Below are 14,619 nucleotides of genomic sequence, written 5' to 3' on the forward strand. Positions count from 1 at the left end.
AACAGCTCGTGCGTTTCGGCAAGCGCCGCACGATGACGCTCCAGCTCTTGCACAAGTGAATCTCGCTTCCCTGCCTCCTTGACGAGACGCCCTTGTTCTTCAGCAGCACGTCTCATGTCACCCTCGAGCTTCTCTACTCGAGATTTGGCCGCATCGGCTTCGTTACGAAGCACTGATAGCTCGGAATACAACTTCGTGATAACAGACTGCTTGGTTTGCAAATCTTCTTCGTGAGTGTTGAGCAGCTCTTGCTTCTCCGTCTCCGCCTGAGAAATTTGACAACCAAGTTCTCGGACCTGTTCAGAAAGCAAGTCATGTGCGGCGCGAACAGTCTCCAGTTCCGTCGCTTGCATCTCCTGCAGCTGGGCAAGCGCTTGCGAATGTTCCTCCCTGAGCTTCTCCAGAGCTGCCTCATGCTCCCGGCGGCTGTGCTCCAAGGCATCCTGTCCCATTTGCTGGGCATCAATTGTGTCTTGACGAGCTTGCTGCACAGGCTCGGTAAGTGTGACCGTGAGCGCGTGTGCTGTCTACGCATCTCAGCCTCCACGCCTGCGGCTAGGTTGAACACGCACCATATGGTTCACCCCGCTAGTTCGACCGAGCTGGAGGGAAGACGCACACACCGTTCTACTTGTGCACGACGTTGGAATGTATTGTACGGTCCGAGGAGACGACCGCGGCGCAGGTGTCGTGTTCAGTGCCTGAGTGCCCTGAGGTACAATTCCGCGTTCGGCTGACAATGCAATCGCGTCGTCCGTTGGCAAGCACAGTTCAGATTCCAGATGAGCGCAGAAGAGGATTGGCGTAAGATGAGTGTGTTTATCCCTGATACGTTCTATGATGTCGAGAATGGCTGGTACTCAGCAATGGGCTCAGCTCTAAGTTGAGCGAGTGCCGCGAAGGCATCATCATTGACTGGTAGGATGGACGGGTAACATATGCAATCGTGTTTGATCAAGGTGGTCCTGAACATTTGAGAGTGGCTTGATGCCGGGACGTTGGGCATAATGACGTTTTCTATACCTCCTGCAACGCTTCGGAAAGCTGCTTTTGTTTCCTGGACTGCCCAGTTTGCACCTTTGGGGACCGACTTCACGACAGCGGAGACGGCTCCTGTTCAGACACGTGCATTGGGGTGCATCGGGGCGGCAAAGACAGCCAACGCAATAACGAAAAGAAATGCCAGGTTCGTAAAGAAACACATTCTTGGAATGTGCGAGCGGGTGGAATGGTGATCCTGTTCTAGTGGTGGAAGGAAAGAAATCAAGAGTTGGTGTATATTCGGTACTGTTTTGGGGCGTGAGTGAATAAGTCACGAAGACGTGGGTTAATACATCATACAGTGGCCAGCACCCGACAAGTCAAATTGGTTAAGTGTAAAGGAGTTCGGAGGAAGACTGGTTGATCGTGTCAATCTTCAAAACACCAATGAAAGTATAATTGCTTACTGTCCACGACCAGCGAGGAAATAGAACCTTAACTCTGCAAAAACTTATAAGACTAATAGGAAAATTAATAGCAATAGGAGCAGTATTAGTGAGACTAATAAAATATATAACAGTTATCATACCTGTCAACCCCCTGTCAAGTACATATCCGAACATGGAGCTGACGCTACCTCGTCTATGCACGTAAATACTGTGCAAGTGCCAAGAGACCTTGTCCTTGTGCAATCCCATCAAAGAACAGGTCGACCTCGCCCCGGACTTTATCCATATCTTCCTGTGGATCCTCAGTTGCTCGCTGGATATACGCAGTCCTGATGCCCCTGGTTGCTGGTCAATCGTATACGTATAAAACGACACACGGACGTATGGACTTACACCCGGGCAGCTGCGCGTAGGTCATACGCGTGAGCAGCTACCATCAGCGCTTGCTCTGGGGCGATAGCGAGCAAGTCCAGTGCCTTGAGATAGATATCTGGGCTTGGCTGACATATGGTGAGCCATGTATCCTCCTGCCCAAAGGGAGGATGAGCACCTTAATATATCCCAGAAGTTGGGAGGAGAATAGAGCATGAAACGCAAGTCCCGAGGACCGGACGACATCCAGCTGCAATCGCGTTGTTCCGTTGGCAAGCACAACTCTGATCCTATATAAACGTAGCACCAAAATGACAGGCAAGACGCACACCATGAACTTCTTCTTCAGCTTTTGGAGGCCTTCGATACTGTCGGGCCATGCTACTGCACCTCAGAAGTTGATCAACAAGACACAAGAGAAGAGGGCACACGGGCTTGCTCATGCCAGCCAATTACCAGCTTCTGCCTCACATCCTCTCCCCAGCCCATTCCATCATCCCCCGATCCGACGCCTTGCTCTTGCAAGAGCCGGTCCAGCACCCGCCGATGAACTATATCCACACCCTCTGCTTGCTCTCCCCCCTCAAAGCTGGCCAGGATCTCGCGAAAGAACCCTGCACGCCAGTCTGCTGCCAGCTGGGGGAGGTCGGCCGACTGGAGAGGAGTGGGAAGGGGCTGCGAACGCAGTAGGTCGAGGATGGGAGTATGCCAGTCTGTACAGGTTCCCACGAGGTCAAATATGAGCGCCTGGGGTAATGGCCTGGGTTGGGAGGACATCCTTGTTGTCGTTGTCCACGTCGTTAGAGGAGTGAGGGATTACGATGAGGGGATGTAGTAAGCTGATGACATCACCGGGCGCTTATTTATTATCTCTCATTCCATTACAACAGCAATCAAGTTATTCAACACATCTATCTGTAACATCTAGTCTAGAAAATACACTGACAATCTCCCTGTCCAACTCTGCCCATTTACCCAACTTACTGACTTTCTTCACATCAGTATCTACAACCCAAACTTTGCCTTCCACACCTCTTTGGATCCCCCCTCCCTCTCTACGGCGTTCCCACTGTCCAGCAGCCGCAATCGGGAGGTGAACGATAAGCGAGCAATCCTTGAAAGTCGCCGAGAGCGTGTAAGCAAGCACATAGTACCTAAGCTTCTTCTCCGGTTCCTCAGGCATCTGGTGAGCAAGCCACGACTCGACAAGCGTCTTCCATTCGTCTATCTCTGGTTGAGTCTGTCCGTATCCCAGCGGGAGGTCGGGATACATCGATTGATGCAGTGCGGAGAGGCCGTCAATGTCGAGGGGGTCGAGCGTGCGCTGTAGCTGCTTGAGCAAGCCCAGGATCGGACTCTTTAGCAAGAGAGGCAATAGACGTTGAATAAGCGCATTTTTCGCTGGTGCTAGGTCGTCGAGCGCCTCAACTAAGCTAGCGACATCTGCTGGATCTACCCTCTCCCCTCGTACGAATACCCGGAAGTTGTTACCCTTCCCCTGGGTGCGGAGCCAGAGTTCCCAGAGCTGTTCCAGTGCTCTTCTCACGCGGTGTTCGTCGCCCGAGTAGAAGTCTAGAGGGCAGTAATGTTCTCGTGTCGTCGTCGGCAAGGGTAGGGCCGGGGAGGGGAAGGACGCGGGAAAGGAGAGGCGGACGAGGGAGTGCATGCAGTACCTGCAGTGGTGTAATTTGATTCTTGCAGTAGAGGGTGATAGATGGACAGGAGAAGGGAGGAAACCACATTTTGGCTGTGCAGTTTCAGCTCGTTCTCCGCATCTGCAAGAAAGAACCAGCGCACCTTGATCTCAACAGCAATGCTTTCCCCGCTAACAACGTCCTGGGCCAAGACGGCACTTCGCGCAACTAGATCGAGCCGGTCATTAGGCCTTCTATGCCTTGATTGGTTAGATAGGGCGGCCTCGAGGGCTCGTAGGGAGTCCGGGTCGACAGTGACGAGATCAAGTTGCGGGAGCGCGTCTCGAGGGAGTAGGCGGGCGATGACCTCTTCCTGCCATGCGCGGACTGTGCTTTCCCCCGAACCAGTGTCGTCGCTAGCGAGTACGCTGTCGGTCGAGGGTTGGCGGCAGACGGCGGTCTTTCGCAGACGTAGGACCCTGCGTGTGAAGACTTTGGATGGGCCGGCGTAGGTGCATACGAGAGAGGATGAGCCTTCGGCCAGGTAATTCCAGTGTGATGGATGTGCTTGTGAGAGCGAGAGTTGAGGAGACGAAAGTGTGGGCATCATATGTCCAGGGTATAGTGGAAGTAGTGTGAAAAGGAGAGAAGAGAGCAAGAGCAGCGTTACTCCTCGTTTTACTTAAGCGCCGGATATGGGATGCGTTTTGGATTTGGACTGATCACGTAACTTCATTTGTTAATTATTCTTACTTAGTATATTCGTACCATTTCACATTATAAAATGCAGACATATTAAGAAAGAGTATTATTTGACACTGTGCATTGGTTGCTGTGCTTGGATTGAGTGAGTTACCCGACACGCCGGAGCAGTCACCAAGAGCGACCACAGTTCGTGCATACTCTCTTCTATTTCCTATCCAATGTCTTTCAGACAATCGAAGAGAGCAACGGAGGGGGTGGCTCTTCCGCTCGCCTAACCCGTGCGCTGCACTATGGGTGTCTTCACAGAGAGGAGGACGAAGTGAGCGAATACGAGTACGTATGATAGGGAATTACCAGTCTGTTACTGTCTTTACCTGTGGAGTTGGCACTCTTTCGTTCCCTTAGACAGTCCCGGTGCTGTTGTACCAATGGCAGGAAATGGGTGACAAGGAGGGAGCGACGGATGGCACCAGGAATGCAGTTGACACGCTGGCGGAATGGAAGGAGTCATCCACAAGAACAAGGTGCAGGTCAGCATGGCTTGCATTTACCGGTTATTTCTATGCGAGAGAAGACATGGCTTGCTGTTCAGGTGTGGGGTAACAAGAATCTAGAGAGTGGCTTGAGAGGCTGAATAGGAAGTTGTTGCCAGCTCGTATCAAAATTGTCAGGAATCAACGGTGGTCAAATCATAGCAGTGGCATATTTGTATCATTCATACAAGAAGTATAGCTTTTGTTGCCTCAATATATATAGACAAAGGACGTAGTCATTGTTCATTCGTTGGTGTTGTTAATAAAAAGTGTTTGATCACGTGAGTGATTGCCACCGAAAGTGTTGAATGGGACCCCAATACACAGACGCCTCTCTCTTCTCTTCTCCTCCTCGTCGCCCTCTCCCTCGTCCTCGTCGGCCAGAGCGCCGTCAACGACATCCTGCCCCTTTGCTTTGTACCACCATCTCCACTTTGCTAGCTATCTTTATCTTATTGGCAACGAGATGGACACCGACACTCACCACCACCAGGTGCCGACACTCACCCTTCTCCCTTCCACAACCACGACAGTGTACGTGTCATAACGCGCATATATCTACCCAGGTTTACCCTTTGCAGCGTCACCACGACCACCACACAGACGACCGTGTACCCTCCTATCCCCCTCCCACTACCCCCAGCCCCCAGCACGCTGTACCCCAATCTCTCCCTCTCCCCTTCCACGCGTAGTCCAGGCGCCTCCCCACCCTCTTATCCCCTCCTGCACGCGCCCCTTCCCACTCAGACCCAAGCGTACTTCCTCCCCGGCGTCAGGGCAAAGTATCATTCTGGAGAACCCAGTGTGCCAGAAGCAGAGTTACGCCCGGGCCTGGATAGGGGCGAGAGCTGGGTCAGGCTCAGGAGGGAGGAAGAGGCAGACGGGGACGTGTTGCTCCAGAACGGGAGTGTGAGGGACGCGTTGGAACGATCGATCACTGCTGGCGGCGTACCTACACCCGGAAGCTGCGGGAGTACGAATGGCAGCGCGGGAAAGGGCCGGAAACGTATGCTGAGCAACAACACCGAGCACGTTGGCGCAGCGAATTCACTCCCCTCCTCGTTGGTGTTCTCGAGCGCTCCGGCGCAGTCGAATTCCCAGGCGGATGTCCGAATGAGCGAAGGCCCGCCGAGTCCCCCACCGCCTAGCCCGCCGAGGAAGAAGGCGCGCGCGCTGCATCTCCAGACACATGGGAGCACGAGCGGACCAGGGCTGCACCCACTTCCCTCGCCGAGCAACTCTCCCCCTCCGAGCATCAGCGAGCCCGCCCAAGCAGAGAGCTCAACAGTCACGACGACGTACTCGAACAGTCCGCCTGAGCTGCCGATCCTCCCGCTTCAGACTCTAATGTCCCTTCCCATGCTGCTGACGCAGTACAGCCAGCTCCCAGCCGCGCTCCAGACACACGTCCTCCTCTCCTTGCTCAAGCTCTCCCCGTTGTCCGTCCTGCGCGCTACGGACGGATTCGTCACCCCCGCTTTGTCGCGCGACTTCCTCTCCCTCCTCCCCACTGAGCTGTCCCTCCAGATCCTCCAGTGTCTCGACCTTCGCTCCCTTCTCCGCTGCTGCCGTGTATGCCGCAACTGGCGCGACCTCATCGACGGCGAGGCCCCCCTCTGGCGCAGTATTCTCAAGCACTACAAACTCTGGTTTGAATCGCCTTCGCGTGCCTCCCTGCCACCATCGATGCGGCTCAGTGCCCATCTCCGCCCGCCGGCGAACTACCTACCCACTCTGCGCCCTCCCAACCCATACAAAACCCTCCTTCGCTACCGCTTGCGCCTGCAACAAGCGCTCACCCAGTGCCCCTCGCAGATGACGATCCCCCTCCTGACACAGACTGTCGTCACCTGTCTCCAAATCTCTGCAACTCGCATCGTCTCCGCATCAGACGACCACACGATCCACGTCCATTCCCCGATCGACGGTGCGCTGCTCCAGTCCCTTCAGGGCCACTCGGGCGGTGTCTGGGCACTCCAATTCGTGCATAATACGCTTGTTTCCGGCTCCACAGACCGTACAGTACGCGTCTGGGACCTGAGAACAGGAACTAACACGCATGTATTTGCCGGGCATACGAGCACGGTCCGCTGCCTGCAGATTGTCGAGAAGGGGGATAATGGCACCTGGCCAAGGAGGAGGATGATCATCACTGGGAGCAGGGATAACTCGCTCAGACTGTGGTATCTCCCTAGGGAGGGGGATGCGGAATACAAAAGCCCGGGAACGGGTGAAGGGGATACCGATCGGGTGGGTCTTCTTGCCACTTCGTAAACCGGCGCATATATGCTGACCTTCTTGCAGGATGAACCCCAACGGAACCCTTACCACGTACGTTTGTTCGCTGGGCACACGAGTGCCGTGCGCGCCCTTGCTGCGAGAGGGAAGACGCTCGTCTCCGGCAGCTACGACTGTACCGTGCGCGTCTGGGACATGTCAACTGGAGAGTGCAGGTTTGTGCTCTCTGGGCATGCGCAGAAAGGTGAGTCTTCCATCGTTGCACCCGGTGGATATATGCTGACGCGTATATGCGCGCAGTGTACAGCGTCGCGCTCGACCCTATACGTGAACGATGTGCCTCCGGCTCAATGGACGGTACGGTGCGCATCTGGTGCCTCGAAACGGGCCAGTGTCTGCACGCCCTCACGGGGCACACGTCCCTTGTCGGGTTGCTCTCTATCCGTCCTAACCAGCTCATCTCCGCCGCCGCTGACTCTACACTCCGCGTCTGGTCGCCAACATCAGGGGACTTGCTCCACACCCTCACCGGCCACCCGGCTGCCATCACTTGCTTCCTGCACGACGAGTTCCGTGTGCTGAGCGGGAGTGAGGGCAGCCTAAAAATGTGGGATGCGGACAAGGGTGAGTGGAGGCGCGACCTCTTGACAGAAGTTGGCGGAGTGTGGCAGGTCGCTGGCTGGGGCCGGAGGGTCGTCAGCGCTAGCAACAGAGGCGATGAGACGTACTTGGACGTGTTTGAGTGGGGTGGAGAGACGGACGCGGACGGTCTGCTGATCGACGATGATGCCCTGTATGATGACGCAAGTGAGGTGAGCGAGGACAGCGATACTGCCGACGATGAGGAGGCGGAGCACGAGGCCTCGTATGAGGGGGAAGACGACGGTCAAGCTTCGCGCAGTGTGAAGGCTGGGCAGAGCCCGTATCCCCCGGCCGAGCATGTACGCAGGGTTATCCGGCAACAAGATGAGGACGAAATCATGTCCCAGTCCTACGGTGACGCCGAAGACGAGCTGGACGTCGAAGAGGACATCGACATCCGGCATGAGCCAGTGCGGCACCTGAAAGCTCCTGCGCATATCTCCACGCGTGCGATGGAGCCTGGGTCTGAGCATGCTGCGGATGAAGCGCGGGACATGGATCCTTGGGAGCTGTCTACTCCTACCCCTGCTCCTAGGGCCCGGTCCTTCCTCGGTTTTACGGGGCAGAGTCTGCGCTTGCCGAGCGCTTCCTCGAGTATTGCTGGGTCGAGCAGGGGCAGTCGGGGAAACAGGAGATGGGGTGATGATACGGAGACGTAGGGGGATGAAGGCGTGAAGATGCGGCTGGTGTAATTGCGAGCAATGGAGGGTATCCCTCTTGCTAGTGTAATGTTTTCTTTGGTATTCAAACACAATTGTTTGCTGTCTATTTAACAGGTGTTTCGGTTAATGTTTTCTTCATCGCAATATCACAACTCAACCGTCTAGAGTTGAGCACAGTATCATTAGCAATAATCTATCATTGCTTCCACAAATACAGCATAAAGTATCTCGACTAGCAGGTGAACGGAGCACCGATGACACCCTCTTGATATGAAACGACGATCAGCTGTGCAGATGTCAGCTCTGCTATTTCTCGCGTGTTAGATGCCCACCTTGATAGATACGTAAATGCCAGCTACGCAGATGAATGCACCAGCCAGGATGGTGAAGATCGCAATGGCAAAGCGAATTGGCTGTTTGTACCACGCATGTCTCCCACCGCCCTGATGGTAAGTATCGAACAGCCAGAAGAAGCCAGCGATACCATAAGTGTACCAACTCGCGAACAAAGCTGCGGTGATACCGATAATATATGAGAACACGGGCACGGCGATGGAGAATATGCAGGCGATGACGTTGGCCAACAGGACGAGAACGACCCAGCATACCCAGCCCCAAGTGGTGTGCTCATGCAAATGGCGGGTACCGCGGAAGAAGCGGATGAAGAGCAACTTGGCAGCCGTGTGCGAGTACAGGCCGGCGGCGACGAGAAAGTTGGCAAGACCGATGCCGAAGGATGCCTTGGACCAAACTTCGTTCAGGGAGAAAAGGACGGGGGAGGCGACGGTGTTCCCGATGTAGCAGTAGCAGACGACGGCAAAGATAGCGTAGACTGTGAGTGGATGAGCCTTGTTTAAGAGAGGTAAACGGCGGGCTCACAAGTCGTGGCGAAGCCTTGCAGGAAGTATGCAGACTTGTACGCATCACGAGGTGTGTGCATTTCAGACACAAGAGGGAAGCTGCACATTATGAGCGTGGGTAAGGCAGCGATTGCAACAATCACTTACAACATGAAATGTCCGGCCTGCACAAAAAAGTGAGCACAACTCAACTGAGAATAGGACACGGGCTTACATATGCAAAGACCGGGTTGGTGATAGACAGAAAGCTGCTATAAAAATCCCCACTGATGACAGCGTCAATCTCACGACCGGGTACAGCGCTCTGGCCGGCCCCGATCATGGCAACCACTCCAGCAATGAAAATGGTAATGAAACTGGCCAGACCGAGCCAACTCAGCCGGTCGAGTGTCCTAGGCAGGGCAAGAAGGAACGATGCGGCCGTGAAGATGATGACAAGATCGACGGCACAAAGTCCCTGGTTGGAGAGCACAGTAAGTGCCTGCTGGCCCGACAAGAGCTCGGAACCCGCCGCACAGATGGCGAATACGATCGTGCCGAAGCTGAGAATCTCCCGCCCGATTGGGCCAAACATGATCATCCCCGCGTCTCCCATATTGTGGATCTCTGGGTGATTGAGCTTGAAGTCAATGAGGAGGACGGCAGTGTACGTGGCGAAGATGCCGAGGAACACCACGAGAATGACTCCAGGGACGATGCCAACGACAGCGAGGGAGGAGGGGAGAGACAGCATCCCGTTCGAGACGATCTCCGCAATCATGAAGAAGGACACGAACTGCCATGACAGAGTGCGGTATTTGATCTGCAATCAGGATGAGGAGGTGAAAGTCAAGACGAGTCGCAGGGCATATCGCACCTGTGCGCCCTCTTCATCACCAAACACGTCCTGCTCCAGGTACGCCGTTCCATCGTCCGCCTCCTCTCTTGCGCTGCGAAGGGAGGTGACGCTCTGGAGTGCGTGTCCAACATTTATGTGATGTTCGCCCCCCTTCTTCTCGTAGTCAGCCATTCTCGCAGACCAGATCCACAGATTGAGAAGTGCACAGCTGGTCCGAAATAGAGAAGCAGCAGGACACGAACTCGTGCTGCTCGAGGCTGTATCCAGACCTTTCTGCCCAAGTGCTTCTTATCATTCTCGCCTGCAATAACCTTTGTAGGAGCATGCTAGTCATGAGAAGCCCATACTCCGCAAGTCGTCAGACTCCCATCGTCGGATAAACGTCAGTCAGTCAGTTGGCCAATAAGACGCGAGGACCCTCCCTTTGACGATGATTTCAATACAGTCATGAGTCGGCCCCACCGCCGTCTATCTCTCTTCTATCTTTCGAATTCAACTGGATCGCTATTGTCCTTTCATCTATCTGCATCCGGGAGTCTGGGGGAGAATGAGCCAGGATAAGAAGATAGTCGACAGGGTACAAAGATTGCGCGGAAAGGACGGAATCAAGAGAGGAAGGCCGTTCGAATCCCTGGTCACAAGAGACCATGATGGTTGGAATCGGAAGATGTAGATTTGTTCGTGACTACAGCAGTCATTGGAAAAGTGTCAAAATTCGGTGAGAAGAATGCACAAAGACGAGGATCATTTCTATCAATCTGCAAATGGTATCATTTCTGCCATTTAGTTTACAATCTGATACAGTAGGCGACCTTGGCTCGCATCATTTCTCGACAAGTCAAAAAGAAAGAAAAACGGAACCGAATCTGGAACGTATACATCCCCAACCTCGCCGAGCCATTCAAAGCAGATAAAACAACATCCTCTCCAGTCCGCAACAACGAAAATAAAGACTAGTGATCCCGACCCCTCGACTCCTCGTCCTCCAACGCCTTCCTCTTCCTCACAAGCTGGCTCATGACGCGTTTCTCGTGCATCTGTTCGCGCGGGGGCGGGAGACACTTTAGCGTAATTCACATACCGAGCGGACAGCCGGGGTTGGAGCGCACCCGGAGGCGGAGTGAACTCACCTCCTGCATCTTGAGCTTCTGCAACCTGTACCAGTTCATGCTCTTCCCCAGGGTCTTAACGAGTATATGCACGGGGGTGTCGATCCCTGGGTCGCCCTGCTTCCACCCAGAGGGCTTGACAACACGCGTGTATTTAGGCTCGATAAAGTCATCGCGCTTCACGTCAGGGAACCGCTGCACATACTCGTCCAGGGGAAAGAATCCCTTCTTTTTGATAAGCGCGTCTTCCATGCGCTGCTCAATCACGGGGGAGAGCTCGTTGTATGTCACCCAGACGTGCGCGGGAGGGAGAATGGCAGCAGCGTCGTTCGACCCGGTGGTGATGATCCGGTTGAGCGTCTCGGCGATGGCCACCACAGAACGGTCTTCGAGGTCTCCGGGGTCGAAAGGGGACGTGGTGGAGATATGGATCGTCCGACCTGCAGTACTTAAGCATATCCCTACTCAGGCTAAAGGCTGGCCTACGGTTCATATCCCAATGACTGAGCCAGATGCCCACAAGCATCGACCCAGCAGGAGCAAAGATCCTTGTCCGCCTGATATTGGCAAACAGCCAATCTTCATCCTTGACCACTTTCCCCGTCCTTTCCCCAATAGTCGTCGTCTTCCCTCGCCGTGGCCTACCCGCATGATGAGCATTCTCTCTTGTCAACATACCAAGTTCAAACACGCGCCTATTCTTCGCCCAGGTGAGCGCCAAGTACTTCCTCTGCCCCGAGTACGTCTCATCCTTCATGACGAAATCCCTCGCCGGCCACCCATGCTGCAAGATCTTCTCCTGAATATCCTGATACGTCTTGAGCCCCATCGCACTGTCCGCATCGCTGTCCAGTATCTCGGGCACCGCCATCCTGAGAACGTTCTCTTTCCACAGGTTCTCGCACGCGTTCAGCACAGTCTCGATCTGCAGTTCTTGGTCCACGTCGTCCGGTACCTCCCAGACGGCTAGCTCCAGCTCTCCTGTTCCGAGTCTAGGCAGATTAGCATCACTTCGGACTAGTTCAAGATGGAAGACATACCTCGCATGACTGAGGTTACACGTCTTCCTCCCCTCGTCGAAAAGCTCCTTACATCTCCATTTCCCCACTCCCAGCCTCCCGCTCCCGCCTCCACAATCCGAGCACCGTTTATACTTCTCCGTACAGGGCAGACATACCACCTCGACAGCAAACTGAAGCACAGTGCCCTCGCGGCGGGGAACGATCCCTCCTCGCCCGCGCGTGCGGAGACAGACGTCGCACACTGTCGGGAGCGTACAGTCCTCGGTTTGCTTGACCCGCTTCCGAACACCTTGTTGTGCCGGCACGACTGGGGCGCAGGCAGAGCACAGATAGTGCATATCAAATGGATCGTCTAGTTCCTGTTTCGTCCCTCTCAGAAGGAGCTTCGCTATCCCAGCCCCGCACTGGGCACAGCAAGCCAGCTGCTCCAGGAGCAACTTCTTACTGCGCTTCGTGGTAGGGAGCATCGTCGGTTGGGCTTGGGAAACCGAGGAAGCAGAGGAAGCGGCCAGCGTGGTTTCAGGTGACTGGCCAGCGCTGCCCGAGCCGGAGCGGGAAATCGATCCAGAGGGGGAGAGAGAGGCGAGGGCGGACTTGTCGAACCCGCCTTGTGCTGCTATACGCGAGACGAGCGCCTTGGTCTGGTCGAAGATGGACGCTGGGGCACCATTGTGTATCTGCCCTAAGCCTGGTATTCCTCCGGCTGCGACGGGTCCGTTGGATGCGGTAGCAGCACGGTGCTCGTCTGGGAGAGCCCGGGGGGATTCCCTGCTCCCGCTCATGCCTTGCTCAGGGCTTCCGTCGACTTCTTCCGGACTGGGCTGGCCGGGTTCAGGAGTCTGAACAGGGGGAGGAACGTAAGAAGGCTCATTTTGCAGAAGCTCAGCAAGGATATCGTCGAACGCTGCGTCGTCCACTCCGAGCGGGAAGGACGGGTCCGCCAGGCCCATGTTCAGGGAGGAGAGAGACATGCCGTTGCTTCCTACTCCAGGTACAGGCTGGGGAGGACTGGGAGCGCCTTGCTGCGGTTGGGGAGGAGGGGGGAGCCATTGACCTTGTATCTGAGGGAGGAAATCGAGCGGGAAGGGGTTGAAGTCGAAGTTTGAAGTAGCTGTGTGCGCTTGTGGGAACGACATGCCTGGGTTAAAGAACTCTTGTTGCGGTGGTAGAGGTGCAGCAGGCGAGGTACTCTGCCCGCTCCCGTTCCCGTTCTGATTCTGCGGTGAAGGTCCATTGCTCGAGGTCCCCTGGCTGCTCCCATTTTGTAGATGTGCAAGGGCGAGCTCTGCTTCCCTTTCCTTTCGCTTCTCTGCTGCGATTTGGAGTTCAAGCTCGCGTAATTTGATGGTCTCCCTTGCTAGTTCTAGACGGACGCGCTGTTCTTCGACTGAAGATTGCTGAGATTGCTGTTGCTGTTGTTGAGGTTGTTGCTGCAGTTGCTGAGGTTGTTGTTGCTGTTGAGTTAAGGGAAACAATGAAGTGTCAAATGACATCCAGGGCAGTTGACTATTATCCATGGTCGTCGTCGTCCTTGTCAGTACCTTCCACGTCTCCCTTGCTCGAGGAGGAGGAGGAAAAGAGCCGTGCAGAGTAAGGATAAGTTAAAGTGATGAGGTAATATTATGTCTCACCCAGCCCCCGTCACTTTCCGAATCAGCCGCGCGTCCCTACAGCCGGGAAGTGGCGGCGCAAGATGACTAACATCGAACGGCCCGTCTTATTCTTCGTTCTAGTATCCGTTGACTCATTACCCATGACAAATCACGGCTTAACTTCTGTGCTTCCGTCGCTGGGGAAGGTTTTGTATGACTCCTCCCAAGTCATCACTGCGCACAAGGGACTGCCTCCCTCTGAGCGGACAGCTTCGCCATACCATCTGACCCAAGGGGAGACCCACAAGGGTCTCCCCACCCATTTTTGAAAAGTCTTAATAACACCTCCATTTCAAAATCCAATGTACTTTCAGGATTAGTGCACTGCTGAATTCACCACACAAACATCACAATTCTGAGACACAACTCATTCACCATTCCAAACCAGTCAACTATCCTTTGGTCAATTGACACCATCTCATGCCTATCTTTTCTTCTACCTCCCCATGAAGGCACAACCCATCACATTGCATTCTCCTTCCCCTTCCCATCATTCCAACTACCTCCCAATGTGCTGCACATCTGAATTTTGAGCTCAGATCTGACCTTTGAACACCTCTTCAAATGACATGTCAAACCCAGCTGGACCAGACTATTGGAAGCAGGAAGTGGACCCTAGACATAGCATTGGGTAATATAGAGTAGGTATAGATTAGTAGTAGTCCGAAGGGCCAAACCTCTCCAAACATATATAGGAGGTTTTGGGTACTTTGGATAGGGATGGTTGGACTTCTCTCTCACACTTACTCTTAACTCTCACCTGTTCAAGGTGGGTGACCACTATCATACATCTAATACTACTGCTTTACTCTATAGTCACTCTTTACTCTATCCCCTACCTCTGTCAGGGCACCAGCTCATTGCTTGGTCAAGAGACATGACTAAGCCTTTATGACATGGAAGTAGCTGGTATACCTTGGCA

General features: G+C 54.4%; 5 protein-coding genes across 5 annotated transcripts; 1 reads left to right on the plus strand and 4 right to left on the minus strand.

Moving 5' to 3' along the window:
* Positions 1–1,017: 1,017 nt before the first annotated feature.
* Positions 1,018–2,590, minus strand: DACRYDRAFT_23167 (haloacid dehalogenase). Its single transcript, XM_040773135.1, has 7 exons — positions 2,234–2,590; positions 2,132–2,183; positions 1,981–2,086; positions 1,824–1,930; positions 1,449–1,768; positions 1,342–1,397; positions 1,018–1,287 (listed from the first exon to the last, which is right to left on the minus strand). The coding sequence occupies exons 1-5, from the start codon at positions 2,577–2,579 to the stop codon at positions 1,624–1,626; spliced, it is 756 nt and encodes a 251-aa protein (XP_040627066.1). The 5' UTR covers positions 2,580–2,590; the 3' UTR covers positions 1,018–1,287; positions 1,342–1,397; positions 1,449–1,623.
* A 110-nt stretch (positions 2,591–2,700) lies between these two features.
* DACRYDRAFT_38216 (uncharacterized protein) lies at positions 2,701–4,022 on the minus strand (the record flags this gene model as incomplete). Its single annotated transcript, XM_040774440.1, has 2 exons — positions 2,701–3,549; positions 3,600–4,022. Coding segments are annotated over 2 exons (1,272 nt in total), but the record flags the coding sequence as incomplete, so codon positions are not given.
* Positions 4,023–5,787: 1,765 nt separating this feature from the next.
* DACRYDRAFT_54365 (WD40 repeat-like protein) lies at positions 5,788–8,213 on the plus strand (the record flags this gene model as incomplete). The annotated part of the gene is made up of 3 exons (XM_040775247.1): positions 5,788–6,924; positions 6,979–7,156; positions 7,213–8,213. The coding sequence occupies 3 exons, from the start codon at positions 5,788–5,790 to the stop codon at positions 8,211–8,213; spliced, it is 2,316 nt and encodes a 771-aa protein (XP_040627068.1).
* A 235-nt stretch (positions 8,214–8,448) lies between these two features.
* Positions 8,449–10,085, minus strand: DACRYDRAFT_16763 (transmembrane amino acid transporter; the record flags this gene model as incomplete). Its single annotated transcript, XM_040771223.1, has 6 exons — positions 8,449–8,502; positions 8,549–9,048; positions 9,096–9,175; positions 9,224–9,240; positions 9,291–9,878; positions 9,933–10,085. 6 exons carry the CDS (start codon positions 10,083–10,085, stop codon positions 8,449–8,451), a joined length of 1,392 nt encoding a protein of 463 aa, XP_040627069.1.
* A 742-nt stretch (positions 10,086–10,827) lies between these two features.
* DACRYDRAFT_23169 (uncharacterized protein) lies at positions 10,828–13,597 on the minus strand. The gene is made up of 5 exons (XM_040773136.1): positions 12,064–13,597; positions 11,719–12,015; positions 11,510–11,664; positions 11,045–11,463; positions 10,828–10,951 (listed from the first exon to the last, which is right to left on the minus strand). Exons 1-5 carry the CDS (start codon positions 13,560–13,562, stop codon positions 10,868–10,870), a joined length of 2,454 nt encoding a protein of 817 aa, XP_040627070.1. The 5' UTR covers positions 13,563–13,597; the 3' UTR covers positions 10,828–10,867.
* Positions 13,598–14,619: the final 1,022 nt, after the last annotated feature.

This window comes from Dacryopinax primogenitus (assembly GCF_000292625.1).
Source record: "Dacryopinax primogenitus strain DJM-731 SS1 chromosome Unknown DACRYscaffold_13, whole genome shotgun sequence".
Lineage (NCBI taxonomy): Eukaryota > Fungi > Basidiomycota > Dacrymycetes > Dacrymycetales > Dacrymycetaceae > Dacryopinax > Dacryopinax primogenitus.

Coding starts and splice junctions, on each gene's coding strand:
- DACRYDRAFT_23167 (XM_040773135.1), bottom strand. CDS start 2,579: ATGTCCTCCCAACCCAGGCCATTACCCCAGGCGCTCATATTTGACCTC. Junction 2,184..2,233: donor TGGCTGGCATGAGCAAGCCC/GTGTGCCCTCTT, acceptor GAGGTGCAGTAG/CATGGCCCGACAGTATCGAA. Junction 1,931..1,980: donor AACTTCTGGGATATATTAAG/GTGCTCATCCTC, acceptor ACCATATGTCAG/CCAAGCCCAGATATCTATCT.
- DACRYDRAFT_23169 (XM_040773136.1), bottom strand. CDS start 13,562: ATGGATAATAGTCAACTGCCCTGGATGTCATTTGACACTTCATTGTTT. Junction 12,016..12,063: donor TGTAACCTCAGTCATGCGAG/GTATGTCTTCCA, acceptor TAATCTGCCTAG/ACTCGGAACAGGAGAGCTGG. Junction 11,464..11,509: donor CAGTCATTGGGATATGAACC/GTAGGCCAGCCT, acceptor TAAGTACTGCAG/GTCGGACGATCCATATCTCC.